We start from the raw sequence: 23,518 nt of genomic DNA on the forward strand, positions 1-23,518 counted from the left end.
CAGGCAGTTTGGGAGATGAACTGAACCAACACTTTACATCTTTAGGACACACCCACAAATATCAGTGAGAAATATTTTGTTTCCAAGGACAGGAAACTCTAATCAGACTTCATTTAACAAGCAGACAAACTAAAGGAGACTTATTGGTTCTTCTAACTGACAAGACACAAGGAGTTCAGGTGTGGTGTAATCACATTCTTTAGGTCTTTCTGAATGCTTCTACACCTCAGCAAAAAAGAGCTCACAATCAAATGGAAATTTTCAAAATGTCTTCTAGAGCCGTATTTTAGAACAGGGATTTTGTTCCTTCCCTCTAGCCCACCCCTGTAAAGAGAAGATACTATCATTCATTCATTTTACATTCAACGCTTGTTTGCTGCGCATGTTCTTTGTGGGAGACCTCAAGGAAGGGATGGAGAGACACAGACAACAGGCTGACCTCCGGGAGCTGGGAGCAGCCAGGCCCTATGACAGCCACCAACGATGACTGCTAACATCGGGAACAGTGCTCGGCACACTTCTCAGTTCATCCCACCATGACCCTGCAGGCCACGCGTTTGTGACCGATTTCCCAGGTGGGGAAACTGAGGCTTGGAAAGGTGGAGCAGCCCCTCAGCCGCTGGGTCCACACCTGTGCTCAGCGGTGAAGACCACACACGGGGAGGGGCAGCGCAGTGCTGGGGTCCAGGGCAGACCCCCGGAGCTTGGAGCTGCAGGGAAGGGAAGGTGGGCATGATGGCAAAGGCGTCGTGGAGGAAGCGGCGTTTGAGCTGTGCCCGGCTGGGTTACGTCACCTCCCTGCTCAAATATGCTGTTGTTGGCAAAACCTCACTCAGAGGGGATCGGGCCAAGAAGACATTAACAGGCTCTCCGTTTCAGAAGCAGCCTTCATCGTCACCCTGCAATCATAAGCTGAGTCAAAGAAACTGAGCGAATATTGTGTAATGAGGACTGTCTTGGGAGGGGAGGATTGGCCAGGCAGGTTTATGCAACATGGGGACAAATATTACTTACTGGGCAGAACGCAGCAGAGTTAATGTCATTCTGAACAACTTGTTTACCCACTGATTATGTGATTAATGAATATCAAAAGGCTCGTTGCACAGAACTGCCATTTGGAATGGCTGGTATATTTCTGGATCTGGTTGTAGTCACCATCGCAGGACAAAAAGGAAATCAATTTAAATGCTCTCCAGGGGGAAAAACGTGTAGTAAATGTGCTAATTAATAGGCTTGGCTGTTTTAAAAATCCTCTCCATCCCTGAAAAAAATAACCATGAGAAATCATTATTTCAAAGCTGGCCTAAGTTTGTTTTCTTTTAAATAACAACACGGGTAAATAACCTCGCTGTTTTCTCAGTTAAAGAAGAAGAAGAAAAAAAATCAGCGCTTACCTGGCTTTGGAGACCCTCCATCCGGGTCCAAACTTCCCTCTGCCCTTCTTTTGCACATGCGCGTTCCTGGACACCTGTCCTGCCTTTGGCGGCTACTCCCACCTCCCCCAGCCCCTTTCCGGCCCTCTCCCAAGCCCGCCAGCCTGCAGCTCTTTCTCTCAATGGCAAAGGCTGCGTCTCCCACCCTCGTGGCCGTTAGGAGAGCCAAGGAGCGATGGTCGGAGCCAGGAGGAAGCTCCTGGAGCCATAGGGTCCAGTCACGTTATAAAAGAGGTCGGGGGTTCTGTCCAAGGTCACAGAAGCAACTCCAGTGGCAGCCCAGGCGGTGAGTGGGATTGAGGGGCTTGGAAGTCAGGTGCCTGGACGGGAACCGCAGCTCCATCCTGACCCCGCGTGCTCTTGTGGAGGTTACCCAACTTCACCTTGGGAGTTTTCTCACCAGTAAATGGGGCAGCGATAGCATCTACCTCTTCCATATGACAGCATCTGTAAAGCCTCGGGTGCAGGGCCTCCAGAGCCTCTAGCCTCTCAGCTATTTTCTCTGCCCCCACGTCCCTCCCAGGTCCCCTCGTTGACAGCGGCACTGGTTGAAAGGGAGGGAGCACGGGCCCAGTGGACAGGCAGAGGGAAAGCCCAGCCTGAGGCCGGATGGGCTGGAGGAGAACAGGCCACCTGGGCCGGCCTTCCAGTTATTTCTCCAGATGAGTCGACCCAAGTGCACCGAGGTTAAGCGGCAGCTGGGGCCGGGAGGTGGCTTGGAGGGAGGGGATGCGATTCCAGGGCTCCATCATCTGCTCCGGCCTGGCCCAGCTTCCCAGCCCACCAGGGAGAGCAGTCTGTAGTTCTAAACCCTAGAACTGCTGAGGGAGCAGGGAGCGTCCGGCCACAGGGTGTGGAGCTGCGGGCTGGTGTGGTCCTCAAGCCCCCCTGGCCCCAGGTCCCCAGACCTCAAAGCTGCCTGTACTCCCGCTCAACAGGCCCTGCCCAGGCTGGGGTGGCGCCCAGGCCTGCAGACCTGTGCGTGGGTGTGTGTGCACGTGTGCGTGTGGGCACATGTGACATGTACAGCATTTCCCTCCACACCCAAGGTCCTTGGAGAGTCCGGTAGTCCCCACAGACTCACTGCAGCCCCCGAGAAGGAAGGAGACCCGCCCACCTGGCCTGAGAGGCAGGCTAGGCAGCCCCCATCCAGCGGGCACAGGGGCTCGGGCCGGTCACAGCCTCAGCCGCTGTGACAGCTGGGGCGGCCGGAGAGAGCCCGGGCTCAGCTCTGCGTGAGCCTCCTGCTGGCGCCCAGCGCTGCCCCACCCACTCGCGGGAACCCAGAGGACGCAGAGGGCAGGAACTGGGGCTGCCGCCCGCCCGGGGCCGCCTCTTCTCCCAAAGCCACCCTTCCCGGCAGCGGCTGGCCGGACCCAGCTGGCTCTACGGGCCTCGTGGCTGCCTCCTCTGGCCAGGTGCCACCCTTCTCCCCCCACCCTGCCGGGCGAGTCCTGGGAAAGGAAGGAGACCAGGGAGGACAGGCTCCCACACCCGCCGCCCGAGACACCACACTGCCGCCCCCAGGCGCGAAGGCTGGGCGACGACGCAGTGATTCTGTGAGGAGGCTCCAGCCGAGCCCCGGCCACCACGGGGGCTTCTCCCTTCACAAACCGAGGGGCTACGACTCCCCTCTTCCCCGCCAGAAAGCCAACAACACACAGAACTACCAGAAACAGCTTCTTTATGCAAGCCCCGAATATGCAGCCGCCCCACCTCTCCAGCACTCCAGGCCCTCCCTCCACCCCCAGCTTCACCCTGTGTCCCCGTGCGCCACCCTCCCCCGCCCCGTGCCCCCGCCCAGAAACGGCCCTCCTCCAGCAAGCTCCGCCTGGGCTCAGGGACCTCGGGCCGGACGTCTGTTTCAGTTTCTGAACTTGCCCACCAGTGGTTTCGAGGGCCAGGCCCCCAGGCCCTGCTGGTCCAGGAGGAGAGACAGCTGCTGGCGAGCCTCCTGGTAGGGCCCAGCCTAGGGCAGGAGATGAGACGGTGGAGAGAGGGTGCCTGCTGGGGGTGCAGGAGAAAGGGGGCTGCGGGCAGGGAAGCAGCTGACCTTGGCTGCCTCGTAGGTCTTCAAGGCCAGGAGGTGGGACTTCCCGAGAGCACGGGCAGCCTGGCGGAAGGCCCAGAGAAAGGCAGCCTTGCAGAGGCGGGATGGAGGCCCCAGGGCAGCGCTGGGGATGGAGAGAAAGGGACCGAACGTCGGGGGAGGGCAAGGGAGGACAAAACTAACAGGCCCACTCCATGCCCCGCACACCACCCACGCCGTGACAATCCGGGGGGTGGGTCACGGGGTGGGTCACATTACCGGTAAGAGGCTGGCAGCTAGATGCGATCTCTTTCCCCACGGGCAGGGGGCCGGGGACCCCCACCACCAGACGCCCGTCCCGCTGCCCCCCCCGCCCGGGCCCCGCTCACTCGGCCTTCACACGCCCGGTGGCCACATCCACCACCTCGACGTCAGGGTCCCCCAGGCTCCAGTTGAGGCTCAGGCCCTGGCAGGTGTTGGAGGGGAGGTCGGAGGGGGCCACCGAGGGCCCCGCAAACAGGTGCAGCATGGTCCGGGTGTAGGGGGGCGGCAGGCATGGCCCCAAGGCGCCGTCGAGGTCAGGCCGGGCGTGGATGGCCCTGCCCAGGGCCGGGGTGTTCTGGCAGGGGTCGGCTGGGGGGACAGAAGGCCCAGGACGAGACCTGAGTCTCCGCCACGCTCCCCCGCACCCGCACCCCCCCACCCCACCCCCCAGCCCGCCCCAGCCTGCCTCAGCCCTCCCGCCCTCGGGCCTCACCCAGGACCAGGCTGCTGGCATAGACGGGGGGCAGGAAGTGGGCCAGCAGTGCACCGCCCAGCCCCAGCACGGCCCAGCGTGCCAACTTGTCGCTGGCTGAGAGGCAGCCCACGTGGGTGTCGCGGAGCGCAGGGGCCACATAGCACACGGGCATCAGCCGCCCCTGGATGTGGGCCTGCAGGCGGAGGTGGCAGCTGTGCGGGAGGAGGACGCGGGGCTCAGGGCCGCTCTCCCCACCCCCGCCCACACGGCCCTCCCCGGGCGCGCCACATACTAGATGTCGTGGGCAGCTCCCTTGGGGGTGTTGCTGACGTACAGGTGCAGGAAGATCCGGGGCTTGAGGGCGAAGGGGGGCCCGGACCCCGGCTGGGGGACCACCACAGACTGCTCCTTGCCCTTGGGGCCCCCCTGCGTGGCCAGCAAGAGCTGCCGAAACAGGAACCTGGGGGCGGAGGGAGCAGCAGCTGGGGCGGCCCGGCCCACCCGGAGCGGCCGCAGAGGGTCCCCCCGACCCCTCACCTCAGCAGGGCCCGGCGGGCCACCACCAGCCCGTGGCAGTCGTGGAGCTGTCGGCCCGAGAAGTCCAGCCACCCGGCACAGCTGCCACTGCCGGTGCCCAGCGCCACCAGCTGGTAGATCTCCTTGGCGTGGCCCTGGGCGCCCGGGACCTCTGCGGGGAAGGGGGCAGAGATGACTAGACTGAGGCGAGAGGCCCAGAGGCCTTCCGAGGTGAGGGGCAGGGCCAGCCCTACCTCTCTCCAGGATGACTGCGGCCACAGTCCCCTTGCAGGCCCAGTACTGCGAGCTCGCATCCACCAGGCGGTCAAAGCCGGCGCTGACCACGGCCGCGCAGCGCTGCTCGTGGGTCAGGATGTTCTCTGCAGGTGAGGGAGAGGGCGGCGGTGGGGGGCCCACAGGCCACGCCCCTCCCGTGCCAGGGGTCAGGTCAATGGGGGCCCACCTACCAATGCTCAGGGGGGCGAGTGGAGGCCAGCTGGGGGTCTTTGGGGTCTCTGGAAGACAGACAAGGGGCGGGCTGCCGTAGGTGCTGGGGTCTGCCCTCCTGTCCTGTGTCCTTCAGGAATCCCAGAAGTCCCACTGGCAAGCAGTGTGTGTGTGTGTGTGGGGGGGGTCATCCTCCAGAAGCCCAAAGTTCCTGGGCTGCCCCCAGCAGTCCCTGTCCTCAGGGACTGCTAACATCCTTCAAAGGACGTTAGGGCCAGGTCAGCTCCCTGCGGGCCGGGTCCTGATGCCCAGATGGTCTCCGCAGCGACTCCCCCCTCCCCACACACGTGCGTCTGCCCCCCGCCGGGGCTCAGGGCCCTGGGTCCCCTCCCCCGGTACCTGGGCTCTCCAGCCGATGCTGGATGTAGTGGAGGGCAGCCAGCGCTGCCTGCTGTTCGGCCTCTGCCCTACTGTAGGCGGTGCCCGCAGGGCAGACCACCCCATCCAGCTCCACGGACATGGAGAAGGGCAAGCAGGGGTCTGGGGAAGGAGGGGCTGAGAAGTAGCACCACGCACCTTATCCGCATCATGGGCCCCTTCTAGGGGGGCCATGACACCTGCCAGTGAGCAGGACAAGAATGACAAGGTGACAGGCCTGCTGACCTGCACCCACGCCATGCCCACTCAGAATCCTCACGAGGCCCTCTGAAACAGCGCCCTATGACCCCACTTTACAGAGGGGGCACACAAGGGGCAGGTAGCGTGCCCAGGTGGTGCCAGGACCCACATCCAGGGCTGCACTGTTCCCAGGATGAAGGTCCCCTGTCTTCCCCCAAACACACAGCTCTATTTCTTTTCTACATTTGAAAGGGTCATCTTCCAAACCCTACCACTTCAGGTGTTACTTATGACACAACAGAGACAGATGAAAAATCCTAGAACTGGGATCACTTGGTCAAAGGGCGTAAATTTAGTTCCGTTCGTGGTACTTGCTGGTACCTGCTGCTGAACTGGTTGCCCAAAGGTCTCCCCTTTAGAAGAGAACCCACATTTCAGCGCCCCTCCCTAGCACAGAGATTCACCTACTTTAAAAGGGCATCAAAAATGCCAACTAGGGGCTTCCCTGGTGGCGCAGTGGTTGAGAGTCCGCCTGCCGATGCGGAGGACATGGGTTCGTGCCCCAGACCGGGAGGATCCCACATTGCTGCGGAGCGGCTGGGCCCGTGAGCCATGGCCGCTGGGCCTGCGCGCCTGGAGCCTGTGCTCTGCAGCGGGAGAGGCCACAACAGTGAGAAGCCCGCGTACCGCAAAAAAAAAAAAAAAAATGCCAACTAGTAGATGCAGAAGGAAGGCTAGCATCAGGAATCCACGGCAGCCAGCGGGGTGACAATTAAATCTGGCAACAATTATCAAAGGCTGCTAGAGCCACGAGGTGATGGTGTTCTGGGGAACAGGATAGTCACGCCATCTGGAGATGCCCCCCTCGGATGACTGATGACGCACCCGGGGGAAGTGAAGACACCTGGCAGACGCCACCCTAGTGAGGCCCTCCCAGCTGACATCCCAGGGATAGGACAAACAGGTCTCAGGTCTGCTGGTGGGATGCACAGCCAGGGCCACGAGGTTCCTACAGGCGCTCCTGCCGGGTATGCATCACCTGAACCCAATCCTGCGGAAACAGACCCAAGTGAACGGAATTTCTACAGAACAACCGGCCCTTACTTTGCAAAAACATCAATGTCCTGAAGCCAGAGACACTCCGAGGAATTGTTTCAGATGAAAGGAGATTAAAGAGGTGTAAGAGCTAATGTGATAGGTCCTGCTGGGTTGGGAAAAAATGGCCCTTATTGTGACCAGTGGCAAAAATTGAATGTGAATGGTAATTAGCTAATAGGATCATATCAATGTCCAACTTCCAGAATTCGATCACTGTACTGCCATTATATAAGACGATGTCCTTGTTCTTAGGAAATACATACTGAAGTGTTTAAGGAGCAGTAAATCAGTGTTCAGATTGAGCACGACAAATTAATGTGGATATTCATATATAACTATATAGAAGGGAGGGAGGGAGAGAGAGACATACACAAAGTAAGTGTGGCAAATGTGAACTGCAGACACTGGATGAAGACTTTATGGGAGCTCTTTTATACTATTCTTTGAAATTTTACCAAAATAAAAAATAAAAATGACTGAAAATATGCCTATGCATGTAAACAGTGGAAAGGGGGACCTTAGGCAGAAGGGAGGGGCCGATATTACCCAGTGGTTCAGCACAGGCTCTGAATGCAGAGTGCCCCCTCTGGGCTACAGCCCCTCTGGCCTCAGTCACCCCATGTGTAAAGTGGTGGTAACGGTATTGTGCTCCCTCGAGGAATACTTGTGAGGACTCCAGGAGTTACTGTCCGAAGGCCTTCAAACAACACCTGGCCCATCTCCAGAACTCGTGAACGTTAGCTAGCATCACTGCTGTTGAATCGATGTCCTTAACTTCTGTATTCCCGATGCTCTGGCATTTGGGGATTTGATCCTGGAGAGACTGACCCTCCCAGGGCTAGCTAATTCCTGGACATAGCAGATGAGTCCCCTGCAAGCACGCCCTTTCATATAGAAACCAACCAATCCAGAGCTCGCGCCCCAACCATCAAACTCTCACACAAGCCAACACTCCCCACACCCTAAATCACAACCCCCCCCAGGCCAGGTACTAGACAACTAGGAACCAACCCCTAACCCCTAAACTTACTGTCTTGCCTTCCTCAATCCTAAACTGACTCTGCATCCCTACCCTGCCTCAACCGTTCTGTCCCAAGAAAACCTCATAAAGGCCGTGGGTTGGGCTCTCCCCTCTTCTCTATCTCCGGACCACCCCCATCCTTTCCCACATGGTCCGGCATGGCAAGCTGTGTCTCCTGTTTCTAGGGATCTGTATTTCCTTTTTCCTTCATGGCAATCATTCTCACGTCTGCTGTTCTTGCCATACCTGATGAAAACAAATCCCGGGTAGATTTTGAACACATTATCTCTTTTTGAGCTGTTCCGTTGGGGTTCCCCTAGGAGGTTTTACAAATGCTCCCAAAAGCTTAAGCGATGATTCTCTTGCTGCCTCATGAGAAGCAGGGAATGTACTGGCTTAAAGTTGGGAACCTGAATTTAGGACCTGGTGTATTGCTCTTGGGGAGGGCAGGGGGAGGACTGTAATGATTACATCTCTTTGCGGTGTTGCCAGCATCACGCTGTGTTTGATAATGTCTTTGACTTTGGGGCTGGCCCTCGCTCAGGTATCTCCTCTCCAGTGCTGGCATGGCAACTCTAACTGTATGTAACTGGCCCTCAGAAAAGCCTGCTGAAAGGCTGGGGTAGCTTGAGGCAGGTCCCTTAAGCAACCCAAGCTTCAGATGTGGCCATGAACTGCCAGTTAGAAATCTGATGTACCTGGTGCTCCTGGCGCCACGCTGCTCACAGCAGGGCCTACCCTCGGGCCCCAGGCTCAGGCCCAACTCACAGTCCTCCTCCCTTCATCTGGGGTCGGCCCAGGGCACGCGGCCGTCCCAGCCCCCTGGGCCTCACCTGCTGTTTGGTTCTCTCGGAAGATCAGGGAGACTCCCAGAGTGGCCGCGCACTGAGTAAGCAAGGCCACGGCCTGGCCCGGTGGCGGGTCTTTGATCTGTAGGCCCAGCTGTCTGGCCGCCGTCGGGAATTCCCCGGCGGGCCCGGCGGACGGAAAGGAGACCCTGTGGGACCTCCGCATCCTTCCCCTCGAGTCTTCCTGTGCCCGGGCTGCCCCCAGTTCCCAGACACGGGCCCCCACCCCGGGCCCACCATGCCCCGTCGCCGAGGCCTGGAGCTGCCTGCCCTGCTCGGCGTCGTCTGAGTTGGGAGCGGGCACGATCTCCCAGGGGTCTTGGCCCAGGCTGGCCGAAGGCCTCCTGGGGCTGGGCCCGGGGCTGATCTGCAATGACGCCGCCAGGCGGGTCTTCCTGCGGGCACCGGCGTTCGCGCCCAGGGCTGCGCTGGCCTGTGAAGCCATGGCCGGACGCGAGGACCCGAGAGGACAGTGGGCACGTTCTCACGCCACCCGGGCCCTTTTACACGCGAAAGCGAGCTCGCGCGTGGGGAGCACGTGACACGACAGACAGCGCATGGAGAGCTCCGCCTCCTACCTCTCTCCTAGCCAATGAGAGCCCATAAAGCTGTGGCCGACAGTGTGCCCAGCCAATGGAAAGGCCAGTCTCCCAAACCGTTGGATGTGGACTGAGTGGCCACCCGACCAACATCCTACATCCGGGGGGCGGGGCTTCAGGTGTGAGGTGGGGATGGGGCACTGGGCACTCCCATTAGCTTCTTCTCGGCCCTTGCCTGGTACTGGGGAGGCAGAGACCAGGGGAGGGGTCTGGGGACCCAAGTCCAGCACCTCACCCTTGCTCCCATCCTAGGATGCCTCCCAAATCACGCCATATCATGCCAGCCTGCCCCCAGCTGCTTAATTGAGCCTGGGGGGGGGCGGAGGGGTGGGGGGAGGTGGAAAGTCAGGCCTCTTTTGATAAATGAAGGTGTTTTCAATTGCAGCAGCCCCACAGAATCTTTAGGACCTACATTTAAAAACTGTTCACCGTAGGCCTTCCTGAAACCAACTTTAAATGCTCCATGTGTGCTCTAGCTAAAATTACTCATCTGGTACCCTGTCCACCCATCCACCCCCCGATTTTTTTTTTTTCCAGGGATTTTGGGTTGGTTCCTAAAAATATCGCGAGACAACAGTGCTTTAAGATGAGCGACTAGGGATGAAGGAGATAAAACAAAAATAAAATGAAGTTAGGGATGAAGACACTTTACATATGGCCTGCTACGATGCAACTCAGTTGCTTGAAGGGGTTGGAAATTTTAACGGTCTTCGAGCCAGTGAATGGGAAAACGTGACCAATGATTCAGTTTACCGTCTGTAAGCTTTGCCACTGTTGCCGCGGCTGCTGATTGCTACCTTTGGGTCTGAGAACACTAGCCAGGATTGGGGCAGTGTGGATACAGAGGCATAGGAGGAGCAGTTGGTAGAACCAGTAACATTTGACTCGGGAAGAGCAGCTGCGGGGAGCGGCATACATGCAAACTCCCAAACGCTTCAGGGATTGGCATCAGGAATTATGGTTTTTCTTTCGTGTGTAGCCCAGAGAGCAGAATTATACCTAGTAGAGGAACAGCATAGCAGGTGTTCAGTAGTGGAATGAGGGCTACACAAATCCACAAAGACTTCACCAGAGTCACCAAACCCAGAAACGTCACCAGCAGGAAACTGCACAAACAAATGGTGATGTATTCAGACAATGGACCGTTACTCAGTAATAATTTTTTAAAAAAATAAGCAAGCTAACTTTGTGCTAACAATCGCACATGTGTGTTGAGTGAAAGAAGCCAGACTAAAAAGACTATCTTCCACATGATGCTATTTATAGAAAGTTCTGGAGCTGCCAAAATTAATCTGTGGCGATGAGTCAGAATCGTGGTAACTTCTTCAAGGAGGTAGTGACTGGCAAGAGGCACCAGGGAATTTTCTGCAGTGATGGAGATGTTCTCTGTCTTGATCTGGGTGGTAGTTTTGTGGGTTTATATGTATGTAAGAACTTGATGAGTGTACACTTAAGACTTGTACACTCTACCGCATGTTAAGTATATATCAGTAACAGGAGGAAACCTAACAGCTTGTTTATAGAAAGGGAAGAAGGAAGGAGGAAATGGAACTGGCCTCCCCGAGCAGAAGCTGGATGGGTGATGTGACTAGTGATGTGGTAGGCAAAATAATGGTACCCCCAAGATGTCCACATCATGATCGCCTCAGCCTATGACTCTGTTACATCATATGGCAAGGGGAAATTACGATTGCACATGGAATTAAGGCTTCTAATCAGCTGAGTTTAAGAGAGGGAGATTAGCTGGGTGGGCCCAAGGTAATCACAAGGGTCCTTAAACCAGAAAGAGACCGAAGAGTCAAAATCAGAGAGATGGCCTGTGAGAAAGATTCAGCTGGTCATTGCTGCCTTTGAAGATGGAAGGGGGCCATGAGCCCAGGTGTGTAGGCAGCTTTCAGAGCTGAAAAAGGTGAAAAAAAAAAAAAGAAAAGTCTCCTCACAGCCTTCGGAAAGGAACACAGCCCTACTGACACCCTGATTTTAGCCCAGTGAGACCCATTTCAGGCTTCTGACCTCCAGAACCGTGTGATGTTTTGTTGTCTAAAGCCACTAAGTTTGTGGTAATTTGTTACAACAGCAATAGGAAACTAGTATAAAAGGCCTTCAATATTTTTGGCATATATACCCCTAAAATAATTTTGAGAGACTATGTATCCCTCAATTATTTAGTCACACGGAGTTACGAAAGGTGCAATTTCTAGTTTATTATATATTGTAATCATCTTTCCAATATGTTTTCACCAAAACCACGGAGATGCAGACTTAGCTTATTCCATTTAGGAAAAACACCCTCCAAATGATTTAATCGTCAAAGCTTACTCTCATAGACAAAGCACTCAGCTAAAATGGAATTACTTCTCATTAGAAATAGTCTGACTTAGCTTTTTCAATTGAAGTAAATGTGTTGATACTTTCTCAGAAGAGCCATCTCATTCATGCCCTGTTCCGTTGATTCAAATATGCATGAAGCATCTTCTAGCTGTTTGGGATATGTCAGGGACCAACACAGACAGAAGAATCCCTGCCCTCGTAGAGGGACTTCTGGACTCTATTTCTAAGGTAGCTGAGAAGGCTGACCTAGAGGTTGAAGTCTCAGTAATATCAAGTGTCACAGCCAGCAGCTTTCTTCCTTTTTCCTTTTCTTTTTAAAAAAGATTCTTTACTGAAGTATAACATACACGCAGAAAAGTGCACGGATCATTCAATGAATTTTCACACACGGCACAGAGCCATGTAACCAGGACTCAGATGAACGAACATAACACTGTGAGCCCCTGGGACTTCCCCGGCGGTCCAGTTGTGAAGACTCTGCTTCCACTACAGGGGTTATGGGTTCGATCCCTGGTTGGGGAACTGAGATCCCGCATGCTGCAGCCAAAAATAATAATAACAATAATAAAAATAATAAAGAATTGAAAAAATATAATATATAAACAGACCCTCTCCTGAACCCTTCCATCACTACTTCTTACTGAGCCTGCTTTTCTTAGTCTTATGTGAACTTTCTCCTGCAGGGACTCTGCCTTTTGGAATAGCCCCCTTGTTCTGCACTCATCTCAGGCAACACTCCACGGAGGAGAAAAAAGCTCGGAGCTTCCGAAGCCAAGCACCTCCCAGATAAAATCTATATAGATGGAAGCCAAGAATTTGGAAATTGACTCTTGAAAGTAATGGTTCTCAAAGTGTAGTGCCCAGACAAGCAGCATCAGCATCACTGGAAACTCATTAGAAATGCAAATTTTGGGGGGGAAGGGGAGGGTGGGACGAATTGGGAGATTAGGTTTGACGTAAATACACTACCATGTGTAAAATAGATAGCTAGTGGGAACCTGCTGTATAGCACAGGGAGTGCAGGTCGGTGCTCTGTGACGACTTAGATGGGTGGGTTGGGGGTGGGGGTGGGAGGGAGGTCCAAGAGGGAGAGGATATAGGTACACATACAGCTGATTCACTTCATTGTACAGAAGAAACTAACACAACATTGTAAAGCAATTTTACTCCAATTAAAAAAAAAATGGAATTAAATTTAAAATAAGTAATATGTGGAATTCTTAAAAAAAAAAGAAGTAGCAAAAAGTTTGTAAGGAGAAAGTTTTTTTCTGGGACTAAATTCTAAGAGGAATTCATTTAAATGAAAAAAAAGTTGAATAAAAAAAAAAGAAATGCAAATTCCTGGATCACATCCCAGACCTACTGAACCAGAAAACGCTGGGGGTGTGGCCCAGCAAAAGGTTATAACAAGCCCTCCAGGGGATTCTGATGCATGCTCAGGTCTGAAAACTACTGGGCTGGATAAGGGTAATATTTATGATCGCACAGTAGCTCTTAAAGCTTGGCCCCCAGACAAGCAGTATCAGCGTCACCTGGGAACTCAGGAATACAAATTATCAGGCCCCACCCCGGGCTCACTGAATCAGAAACTCTGTTGTTGTTGTTTGTTTGTTTTTTGCGGTACGCGGGCCTCTCACTGTTGTGGCCTCTCCCGTTGCGGAGCCTGTGCTCCGGACGCGCCGGCTCAGCGGCCACGGCTCACCGGCCCAGCCGCTCCGCGGCGTAAGGAGATCTTCCCGGACCGGGGCACGAACCCGTGTCCCCTGCATCGACAGATGGACTCTCAACCACTGCGCCACCAGGGAAGCCCAGGAACTGTGTTTTAACACACCCTCCAGTTGATGCTGATGCATGCTAGAATCTGGGAACCAGTGCCTAAAGCTGTATTTGCCTGACTACTGGGAAAGCCTCATGCATTCCCTGCAGTACCTGTACTCCTATTTGGAAAGCCTGCTTCACAGGATATAAAGACAGTCAGTAGGATTCCTACTGACCAATAAAGTGCCTGGCTTATAGTAGGTGTTCAGTGTTTGTTGAGTGAATTAATGCAACAATTCTGTAAAGTAGGAAGTTAGTTAAGCAGAGGTGAGTTTCGCACGCCCGTCAACCTGGACTTCACTATTGGGATTTGAAGGCATTTGATTTCTACGGTCCACAGCGTCGCCTGCACTCGCATTCCCCCTCCGCCCGGGAGGTGGCGCTCTGGAGCGCCCGTGAGGCCAGGCTGGGAGGCGGGACTTCCTGCCTTTCAGGGAGAACTTCCGGCCCAGCCCAAGCGACGGGTAAACGCCGTTGTGGGGCGGTCCTGTCGAGGGCGCCGGAGCGAGGTTGGCACTCTCGGGCTCCCTCGTGGCTCGAGGGTCAGGCGAGCGTCACGCGGAGGTTCGTTTCCCAGACGAGCACGGAACGGCCGGGGCCACGTAAGTACGCGCGCCGCCCGGACGGGACGGAGAGGCAGGTCGCTCTGCTCAAGTCCACGGGCGCCAAGCTTTGTGGCTTTGGGACAAGTCGCCCAGGGTTTACAAAGTGGGGTATTAGCAGCCGCTGGCTCATGGAGTAGGGAACATCCCACCGATGTAAAGCGTGGTAGCAACAGCTGTCTGGCGCACGGCGCTTGATGCAAGACCTCTGTTATTGTTGTTGCGTTGAAATTCTGGGGCCTGGAGGTGGAGTGGGAAGAGGTGGATAGGGAGGGAGTGGGCGAGTAGATGTCTGAGGGGAAGAGCCGCCCGGATCCCCTCTCCCATCCCATTGCAGGCGCACTTTTTGTCGTGCCCGGCCTGGCATGAATGCAGACCCGACTGACTTTGCAGCCTTGGCGTTCTAAACGGGCCGAGAGAGCCCAGGGCGAGGGCGGGAAGTCGAGGCTGTCTTGTCTCGGGGCTTCTCTGAGGTCGTGGGCTCCACCAGCGCCTTCAGCCTGCCTGCGTTTGTTTGGCTCCTTTTTCCTCTCCTTCATTCATTCCTGGATTTGTTCCTTCAGTTTTTGGTTTTTTTTGTTTTTTAAAAAAAATTTTAGGGCTTACCTGGTGGCGCAGTGGTTAAGAATCCACCTGCCAATGCACGGGACACAGGTTCAAGTCCTGGTCCGGGAAGATCCCACATGCCGTGGAACAAGTAAGTCAGTGCTCCACAACTACTGAGCCTGCGCTCTAGAGCCCGCGAGCCACAACTACTGAAGCCCGCGTGCCTAGAGCCCGTGCTCTGCAACAAGAGAAGCCACTGCAATGAGAAGCCCGCGCATCGCCACGAAGAGTAGCCCCCGCCCGCCACAACTAGAGAAAGCCCGCGCGCAGCAACGAAGACCCAATGCAGCCAAAAATAAATAAATAAAATAAATAAAATTTTAAAAAAAGAACAATGAGTAACATTTGTTTAAAATTTTTTTTTAATTTATTTATTTAAATTTTAATTTAATTTAAATTTTTTCATTTTTAATTTATTTAATTTTTGGCTGCGTTGGGTCTTCGTTGCTGCGCACGGGTTTTTCTCTAGTTGTGGCGAGCGGGGGCTGCTCATTGCGGTGGCTTCTCTGTTGCGGAGCACGGGCTCTAGGCGCGCGGGTTTCAGTACTTGTGGTGCACGGGCTTCAGTAGTTGTGGCTCACGGGCTCTAGAGCACGGGCTCAGTAGTTGCGGCCCACGGGCTTAGCTGCTCCATGGCATGTGGGATCTTCCCGGACCAGGGCTCGAATGTGTGTCCCCTGCATTGGCAGGCAGACCCTTAACCACTGCGCCACCAGGGAAGCCCTGTTCCTTCAGTTTTTATGTACTGATTGTTACCATGTAGTAAGTACCAAGGCACTGGGGATAAAGGCTCTTCCCCATGGGGACTCAGAGCAGTTTGGAATTAAACGGCTTTACCTTTAAATATCTAATCCCACATTGCAATGTGTGCTCTGGAGAAGGGATGCAGGGTGTTGTGGGATAGTATTGGGAGAACTGGGAGAGGCTTCCTGACTGAAAATCTGAAGGATGAGGAGGATTTTGTAGGTGGGTAGGAAGGGCAATGGTGTTCCTTTTAAGCGGAGAGATAGCGTGAAAGGGTCCTGCAGTGAAAAGACGCATTCCCGCCACTGTCCTCTCCTGCTGCGGAGGAGAATGGCCGCAACAGCCAGATGCCAGGAACTCAGAAATGAATCAGATACAGTTGCTGCCCCTGGAGAGCAGTCTCGAAGAAGAAATAAGGCTGTACCTATAAACCACAATTAGAATGAGGCTGACACATGCCCTAAGAAACACACATTCATTCAGTTGGCAAGTATTTCCTGGCATGTACTGTGTGGTGGGCACTTTGCCAGGTGCCGAGGGTACATGGATGTCCGGAGGTTACAGACTGAACGGATACGATGCAGCTGCAGTTCCGAGGGGAACAGTTTTTGCTTCTGAGACTCTAAGACTGGTGTTTGCTTCTGGTGCGTGGGCGAGTGGTGGTGCAGAACTTGGATTTGGAATCAGGGCGGGGATCAGGCTGCTGGCCTCGGGCAAGTTGCTCTTTCCCGAGCCTCAGTTTCCTGAACTCCATAATCGGGGCAGAAGAGTACAACCCGTAGTGCCGTGTCTGGCAGGTGCTGGCGCTCAGTGAGTGAGCTCTGCTCTTATTTTTGCAGGTAATAAAAAAGAGGGATGATGGCTGTTTATCCTTCTGGAGCACTTTGTACTGACCAAAGCCCTTTGACATAAGTTAATTATTCTTCAACACACAGTCAGTTCCTTTTTCTGGAAGGTACTGTACTTGACAGTGGGAAGGCAGACAGATAAGACTCGTCTCTGGCTTTGGGGAACTTGAGTTTGTCTTGGGAGCGTAGCGTAGAGTGTGGGGTGTGTAGTCTATGAACGTGTAATTATAATTAATACATAAGAGCATGCTGGAAGCGGACCCCTCGCCACCTGTCTGACTTCGGCCTGTCACTCACCTCCTAGTTCGGTCCATGGCTGCCCAGTTGTTTCTCACACGCTTCCTGCCCCAGAACTTCTGCACTTGCTGTACCCTCTTCCCAGCGGCCTTGTCATTAGCTCAGGGTATGCCGAGCGCCACCTTCTTACGATGCTAAGACCACACCCCTCGGCCACCGCCATCCCCTCCCTCCTGGCTGGTTGGTTGGTTTTAACGTAGCACTTATTACTATCAGGCATTAGGCGACATAGTCATTTGTTCTTTGTTATCTGCTTCCCCAGAGAAATTGTACTCCTCTTAGGGTGCTCTTCGCCCTCCAGGAACCCCGGAAGTGGCTGTCAGGTTCAGGTCTCCGAGGAAGGCCAGGGTGGTTCCTGTTTTCCAGGATGGACTTCCCCAGCTCCCTCCCGCCCTCGTTGTTTACGACTGGTCCCCTTGGTCTGAGCGATGTCCCTGACGTGTCCTTCATGTGCAGCTGGAGAGACGCGCTGACCCTGCCGGAGTCCCTGCCCCAAGGTTCTGAGGTGAGGTTGGCAGGGAGAGCCTTGGTGGCTGCAGGGTGGGTGCCGTCCCTTGGCCCCCCATCCTAGCATTCACACCAGTTGGCAGGAGTGCAGAGTGGGGTGGCATTGGCACAAATCTGCTAAGACACAGGCTGAGCCAGAATCCCGTCCTTTGGGGACCTGGGATGCCCTGCCATCCGCAGAGGGTTTACTGAGCGGGAGCTGTTGGCCCCCATCTTTTTTTCCTCTGTTTGTCCAACAGATACTCACTGAACAGCCCTTACTATGTGCCAGGTGCCTTACCAGGCCCTGGGAATCCAGAATGAGTAAGTCAGATGCGCTCCCAGCCCCACGGAACAGAGTTAGGTTGAGTGAGAATAGACAAGTGAATAGACCAAAGGATAAAATCATTACAAAGTGAGAACAGCTCTGAGCGAAACCAGAAGGGTGCCGAAACCGTACAGTAGGGGTGAGGTGGGGAGGGGAGGGGAGATCTGGGACACGAAGGATGCCAGCTCTTTCCCCGGAAGCCTAAGCCATCTGGCTGCCACTTGGAGACAGGCTGGTTAAGGATTACGCCGGCAGAGGCAAGTGGGCGAGAAATTTAAAAGAGACGCTGGCATTGGGCGGGAGGGGCTCCCTTGACAAGGAAGGGCTTACGTCAGATCCGCCCCTGCGGGAGCCTTGCTCGCCTGCCTGCTGCTCTTCCGTCCCCAGGTGTGGAGCTGAGCTGTCTCAGGCCAGCCCCGTAGTGGGATGGAGCAGCCTGTGGGCGTCCCAAGTAAGTGACCACAAGGTCTCCTGAGTGTAAGTGAGACTCAAAGGCCAGGGGCGCCTGCGAGAGCCTGTGCAGCCTGGAGGTCGAGAGCACAGACTGAAGTCAGACTGCCTGGGTTCAAATCCCAGGCCTTCTCTTTAGTGGCTGCTGCCTGGGACAAGGGACGGCCTCGCTGTGCCTCCATTGTCTTCACCATTAAAGTGACGATGGGGCTTCCCTGTGGTGCAGTGGTTGAGAGTCCGCCTGCCGATGCAGGGGAGTACCAGTTTGGCCGGTGCCTTGGGGGGATTAAATGAGTTAATAAAAGACAAGAGTGGGTGACGGCGCCTGGCCCGGCGCACACTCACTGTTCTGTCGTGGCCACGGTTGTGTTTCCTCAGAACACGGCGCCGCATGTGGCCAAGGGCCTGCTCTGGAAGCCGGACACCCCTGGGCCGCTGCCCTTGCTGCCTCCTGGTGCCGGTAAGGATCTCGGCCTTGGGGCCCCCTCCCAAGCTGCTCCCCGCTGCCCCTCTCCCCCAGCTCCCGTGCGAGGCCTTTCCTCTCCCTGCTAATTCTGCCCTACAGGGCCCTTGGCACCTCCAGGCACCTAGGGCACCTGGTTCCATTTCCGGGCCCTTCCGCAGCCTCACTCTCCCCTCAGATCCCTGGGACCCCGGTGTGACTGCCCAGGATCTGCTTTTCCGGGGAGGTTACCAGTTCCGTAGACAGCCCCAAGCCGTGCTGGACGTTACTGAGCAGGTAAGCGGCCCCACGGCGGACAGTGCCACGCGGCCAGGGCTGTGCCTAGTGACCTGGCCTCCTTTCCTCCTGCAGCTCAGCCGGTTCTTGTGGGACCATGGGGACATAGCCTTTGCACCCCTGGGGAAGCTGATGCTGGAGAATTTCAAACTGGAGGGAGCACGGGTGAGTAACCCCTGGCCAGCCAGGAGAGGGGGCTCCCCACTTCCCGTCGGGGTAAGCCCTAGGGCATGTGAGCTTGACGAGGCCTTTCCACACAGAGCCGCTCTAAGAAGAAGACAGTGGTCAGCGTGAAGAGGCTACTCCAGGACCTCGGTGGACACCAGCCCTGGGGGCAAGTGGCTAGTGAGAAAGGATGGGATGGGTGTGCCTAGCTGGTGGTGGGGCTATGGAGGGAACCAGGGCCTGGATGCTGGTTTCCATCAAACTGCTTCCACACCCCCCGTGCAGTCATGAGCCACGCTGCCCCATACAGAACTCCCAGCTGCAGTAGCCACGTAAGGGAAAAAGAATGGAAGTTCATGCGCTACAGGCATGGCTGCATCCAGGTGCTCAGATGTTAACAGGGCTCTGCCTCTTTATTTTCTCATCCTCCTGCCTCTGCTTGGCTTAATTCCTAGACAGACTGTTTGCAAGCGGCAGCAGGATGGTTTATGAGTCCAGGGAAAGGGCTAGTGTCCTTCCTGAGGCACCAGCAGAAGTCCCAGGAACGGTGCGGTCGGCTTGCCTCGGCTTGGGTGTCATGCCCGCCGTGAGCCGATCCCTGTGGCCGGGCCTGGATCATGTGACTGCAGCACAGGAATCGGGCAGGCTGGTTTCCCAGAGGAAGAAGTTCTAGGGTGACCGAGAATGCGTCTGCTACACCTGGCCTCCCTCGGGATGGTACCCGCCCTCTTCCCCATCACCCACAGCCTGACCCTCCTCCTCTCGCCCCCAGCTGTCCCTGGGCTTACCTCAGCCACCGCCAGCGCCGGTTCTCCATCCTTGGGGGCCCGATCCTCAGCACGTCGGTGGCGAGCCTCCTGGGGGAGCTGCTGCATGAGGAGCTGGCCCTGCGGTGGGAGCAGCTGCTCCTGGATGACGCCTTCACTGGGGGCGCGCTGGCCTGGGTGCCCGGCAGGACGCCCGGGGCTGGGCAGCTGGTCTATCCTGCAGGAGGCGCCCTGGACAGGCTGTGTATCCTCCCTCGCTGGGCATGCTCTAGGGACAGGTGGGAAGTTGGGAGCCTTGAGTGGCCATAACGCATGAACATATCCTTAGCGAGATGCCCAGACTTCCAGAAGGTCAACCTGACCCCAGGCAGTGAGCCCCGGGTTCTCGGAGACCCTGGCCATATCCGGCTCCGGGGACCTGTCCGGCAGGTGGTGACCCGCACCGTGCAGGGAGAAGGTAAGGCCCATAGACACCTCCCCCGTCCACTCACTGACCTGTTGCCTGACTCTACCCTGACCCTGACCCTCTCCATCCCTCAGCTCTGCTGGCTGTCCGCTCTGACTACCACTGTGCCCTGTGGAAGGTCAGTAAGCAGGGGCAGCCGGCCCCTCTCCAGGTGTTGCAGGTCGAGAAGGGGGCCACAGGGATCAGCCTCAGGTGAGGGGCTCACTGAGGCTGGTCTCTGTGGAGATGGGCGTGGGAGAAGGGCGTGGCCCGGCATTCATCACGTGTGTGCCCTGTAGCCCTCACCTGCCTGGAGAGCTGGCCATCTGCAGCCGTTCCGGAGCCATCTGTCTGTGGACTCCCCAGGACGGGTAACGCCCCTTCCCCATAAAAACCCTCCACCCCAACCAACGGCTCCCGCAGAACCCGGCCCACGTCCTGGACACCAGGCCAGGTCACCCCAGCCTCCCCCCATCAGCCGGTCTCCCCACCATGGCTGGCCTGTCTCCCCAAGGCTGCAGCAAATCTACAAGGACCCCGAGACCCTTGTGTTCCGGGACCCCTCTCCCTGGCGTTGGGCAGACTTCACCGCCCACCCTCGAGTGCTGACTGTGGGTGATCGCACCGGAGTGAAGATGGTGGACACTCAGGTGAGGGGACAAAGCAGGTCCTTGGTGGGGGGGGGGGGGGGCTTCCCCCTTGAGGTCGTGATGAGCTGCAGGGCCAGCGAGCCCCGGGCCAGCCGCAGCAGGTGGCACCAGAGATGGTGGACTGTGGGCTGGCTGACCTGGCCGTGTCCCCCAGGGCCCGCAAGGCTGTGGTCTGCTGCTTTTTCGTGGAGGGGCAGAAGCGTCATGCCAGAAAGGGGAACGGGTCCTGCTCACCCAGTACCTGGGGGAGTGCGGCCCCGAGTGTCTGCACCCCACGCTCCACCTCATCTGCACCCAGGTGAGCGACACCTTCCCCTTCTCTCCGTCCTGCACCATCGCAGGCGGTCACTGGAGACGGTCCTGGACAGCTGCTGGGGAAGGGGGAAGGGCGTGGGCATGGGGGCAATGGCCAGAGCTGGACAGTCCCCCCGTGTCCGGAAGGGGAGAGGAGGTCTGGCTCCACCCCGCCCCCTCAGGACCCTGGGTGTTAGTGGGTGTGTCGCAGGCGTATGTGCCAGGGTCAGGTGAGGTTGGGGGAGGCTGGGTGAAAGCCTCTCTCGAGAGCCCTTCTCCCAGCAAGGCCATCAGGACAGGGGACAGTGCCACCTGCTCGGGGGTGCCTCCTGTGCGGGGCTGGGCAGCTGACGTTGCAGAGGTGGTCAGGGCCGGTCCTGGAGTGCTGAGACTTAGCCTGAGAGCCACATGGGGCCCCAGAGGGGGTCACCCAGGGGGACCTGTCCCGTCCCTCTCTCCCACTCCTCAGTCACGGCCCCTCTGTCTTCTTCCTGGGCCTCCAGTTCTCGCTCTACCTGGTGGATGAGCGCCTCCCCTTGGTGCCCCTGCTGAAGTGGAACCATGGCCTCCCCTCCGCGCCCCTGCTGGCCCGGCTGCTGCCCCTGCCCCGCACAGGCCTCCCGCGGCCGCTGCTCCTGGCAGGCCAGGGTGGGGAGCTGCAGCTGCTGCACATCGCAGGTGAGGGGCGGCGCAGGCGGGGGGCGGGCAGGAGGGCGGGCGGGGCCGGACCTGGGCAGGGCCTCAGCTGTCTGTCCCTCCTCCAGGAGAGGGGGCCTCCACACCCCGGCTGGCAGGGCCCCCCCAGTCTCTCCCTTCCAGGAGCGACTCCCTCTCTGCCTTCCCCCCACTGGAGCCCAAGAGTCAGTGGCGGCTGCAGGAACGTCTGACAGCACCAGCCATAGGTGCGCTGGGGCAGGGGAGTGGGTTTGAGGAGCCGCACCCGCACCAGGCCGTAGGGTCACGGTCCTTCCACCTCCAGGTCTGGCCGCCGCCATCCCACCCTCCGCTAACACACCGGTGCTGTCGCTCTTCCAACTTTCGGCGGCTGGAGACGTCTTCCACCAGGGCCTCCACCTCCAGGCAGACCCCGGGCCTGACTCTTCTGCCCCCACGGCTTCCTGGACCCCCCAGGCCACTGCCTCCTGCAGCCGGTGGCTGAAGGCCCTGCTGGAGGTGCCCCCGGCTCCCCCCGTGTGGGCTGCACCCACCTTCTCCCACCGCCGCCTGCTGGGCTGCTTTGAGCCCCAGAAGGCAGAGGGCAAAGCGCCAGAGGGTCTCCGCACGGCCATGGCCAAAGGGCGTCTCCTGCAGCTGAGGGACCTGGGCTTGCTCCCCACGGAAGAGCGGGCCCCAGCCCCCGAGCCAGGCCCCGAGGACGAGCTCAGCGAGCGTTTGGAGGCAGCCTGGGAGGGCCAGGCGGCGGCCTGGTGGGAGAGGCGGCGGGGCAGCAGCCTGGGGCCCGGCAAACAGCCCAAGCGGCACAAGCGCCGGACTCAGCTGTCCAACACCTTCTCCTCGCTCAGCGGCCGCTTAGACCTCTCAGACGCCGCCAGCCCCCCTCCCAGCCCAGAGCGGACACTCCCTGCGGCCAGGCCTCAGCCTCCAGTGACCCCGCCCTCCCAGGAGTCCACCCAGGAGCTGTGGGCCCGGGCCGTCCCCTCGGAGCGGCAGCAGACCCTCCGGGACTACATGGCTGAGCTGCCGCTCCGGGGGGATGCCCTGGGGGGTGCCTCTGTGCCTTCCTCCCAGACCTCCAGTGTCCGGGCCACCCCCTCCCGGCAGCGGGCAGCCGTCCGCTCCGGCTCGCAGCCACACTGCAAGAAGCCCCGCATGGGCTTCTGAGGCCCGGGGAAGCTGCCCCCCACCTCCAGGGAGCCCTTTGTCCTGGATAAGCTGTGCCTTTTGTGGTTGAAACGGGAAACAGAACAGTCGCCAGGGTGCAGACCTTCCTGCTTTCCGAAGGCCTTCGTGACTGCGGGAGACATTCAGAAGCGATTTGAATCCACATTGGAGGAAGAGGGACAAGGTAGTCGTTTCTCCTGCAGCTCGTGCTCCCAGGGGCACGTTGAGAAGTCCTGGGAGCCCCGTCCTGAAGGTCAGTGTCGCCGGGATCCCCTCCAGCCGACAGTGTTGTGCCGGAAAGCAGGGGCTCCAGGCGGCCGAGGGCTCCGCCACGCACGGGCCCCTGGGGACGTGGTGGGCGATGGTGAAGTGAGCTGCCCAGCCTGCCGGTGCTCCGCTGCTGGGTGTCGGCAGCTCGCTGCTGGTGGTTAGGTGTGTGTGTGTGAAGCGGTTTCTAGCACCATCTAACGTTTTATAGAGGGAGGCACTTTGGACCCACGTTTAGGGGTTGAATAAACTGTCAGCTGAGCCTGGTTTTGAACGATCAAGTTTCTCAGGCCGGGCTGCGTCCCCTTACTTGGCTTTTGACATAGTGCGTCAGGTTCGCTTTCTTCGCAGCTCTGTGGCTCCGGTGAAGAGTCTTGCGGGGAACACACCCCCTGGGAATGACACAGGGCCCTGGGGCGGGACCTAGGTTTCGGATCACACGTGAAGAGAGGAATGGTCCTTGTCTCGGGTACCTGATGAAGTGAATCACG

The 23,518-nt window shown here is 57.3% G+C and overlaps 2 protein-coding genes across 12 annotated transcripts; one reads left to right on the top strand and one right to left on the bottom strand.

The window, feature by feature from the left end:
* Positions 1–3,212: 3,212 nt before the first annotated feature.
* On the bottom strand, positions 3,213–9,238 carry ADAD2 (adenosine deaminase domain containing 2). The gene is made up of 10 exons (XM_049703630.1): positions 8,735–9,238; positions 5,564–5,704; positions 5,185–5,232; positions 4,972–5,097; positions 4,739–4,889; positions 4,494–4,661; positions 4,220–4,413; positions 3,852–4,095; positions 3,487–3,607; positions 3,213–3,402 (listed from the first exon to the last, which is right to left on the bottom strand). The coding sequence occupies exons 1-10, from the start codon at positions 9,192–9,194 to the stop codon at positions 3,298–3,300; spliced, it is 1,758 nt and encodes a 585-aa protein (XP_049559587.1). The 5' UTR covers positions 9,195–9,238; the 3' UTR covers positions 3,213–3,297.
* Positions 9,239–13,937: 4,699 nt separating this feature from the next.
* Positions 13,938–23,289, top strand: TAF1C (TATA-box binding protein associated factor, RNA polymerase I subunit C). Of its 11 annotated transcripts, XM_004280092.4 has the most exons (15): positions 13,940–14,099; positions 16,857–17,099; positions 18,237–18,318; positions 18,500–18,597; positions 18,673–18,762; positions 18,858–18,931; positions 19,535–19,773; positions 19,870–19,986; positions 20,070–20,187; positions 20,274–20,345; positions 20,489–20,624; positions 20,779–20,922; positions 21,422–21,596; positions 21,683–21,820; positions 21,898–23,289. In XM_004280092.4, exons 2-15 carry the CDS (start codon positions 16,962–16,964, stop codon positions 22,758–22,760), a joined length of 2,484 nt encoding a protein of 827 aa, XP_004280140.1. In that variant the 5' UTR covers positions 13,940–14,099; positions 16,857–16,961; the 3' UTR covers positions 22,761–23,289. The 11 variants fall into 11 exon arrangements, with proteins under 11 accessions (XP_049559999.1, XP_033262263.1, XP_033262260.1 ...); XM_049704042.1 differs by adding an exon at positions 14,699–14,796 and having other exon boundaries at positions 13,938–14,099; positions 16,896–17,099; positions 18,500–18,762; positions 20,070–20,113; positions 20,274–20,624; XM_033406370.2 differs by having other exon boundaries at positions 18,500–18,762.
* Positions 23,290–23,518: the final 229 nt, after the last annotated feature.

The sequence above is a fragment of the Orcinus orca genome, chromosome 20, assembly GCF_937001465.1.
Source record: "Orcinus orca chromosome 20, mOrcOrc1.1, whole genome shotgun sequence".
Classification (NCBI taxonomy): domain Eukaryota; kingdom Metazoa; phylum Chordata; class Mammalia; order Artiodactyla; family Delphinidae; genus Orcinus; species Orcinus orca.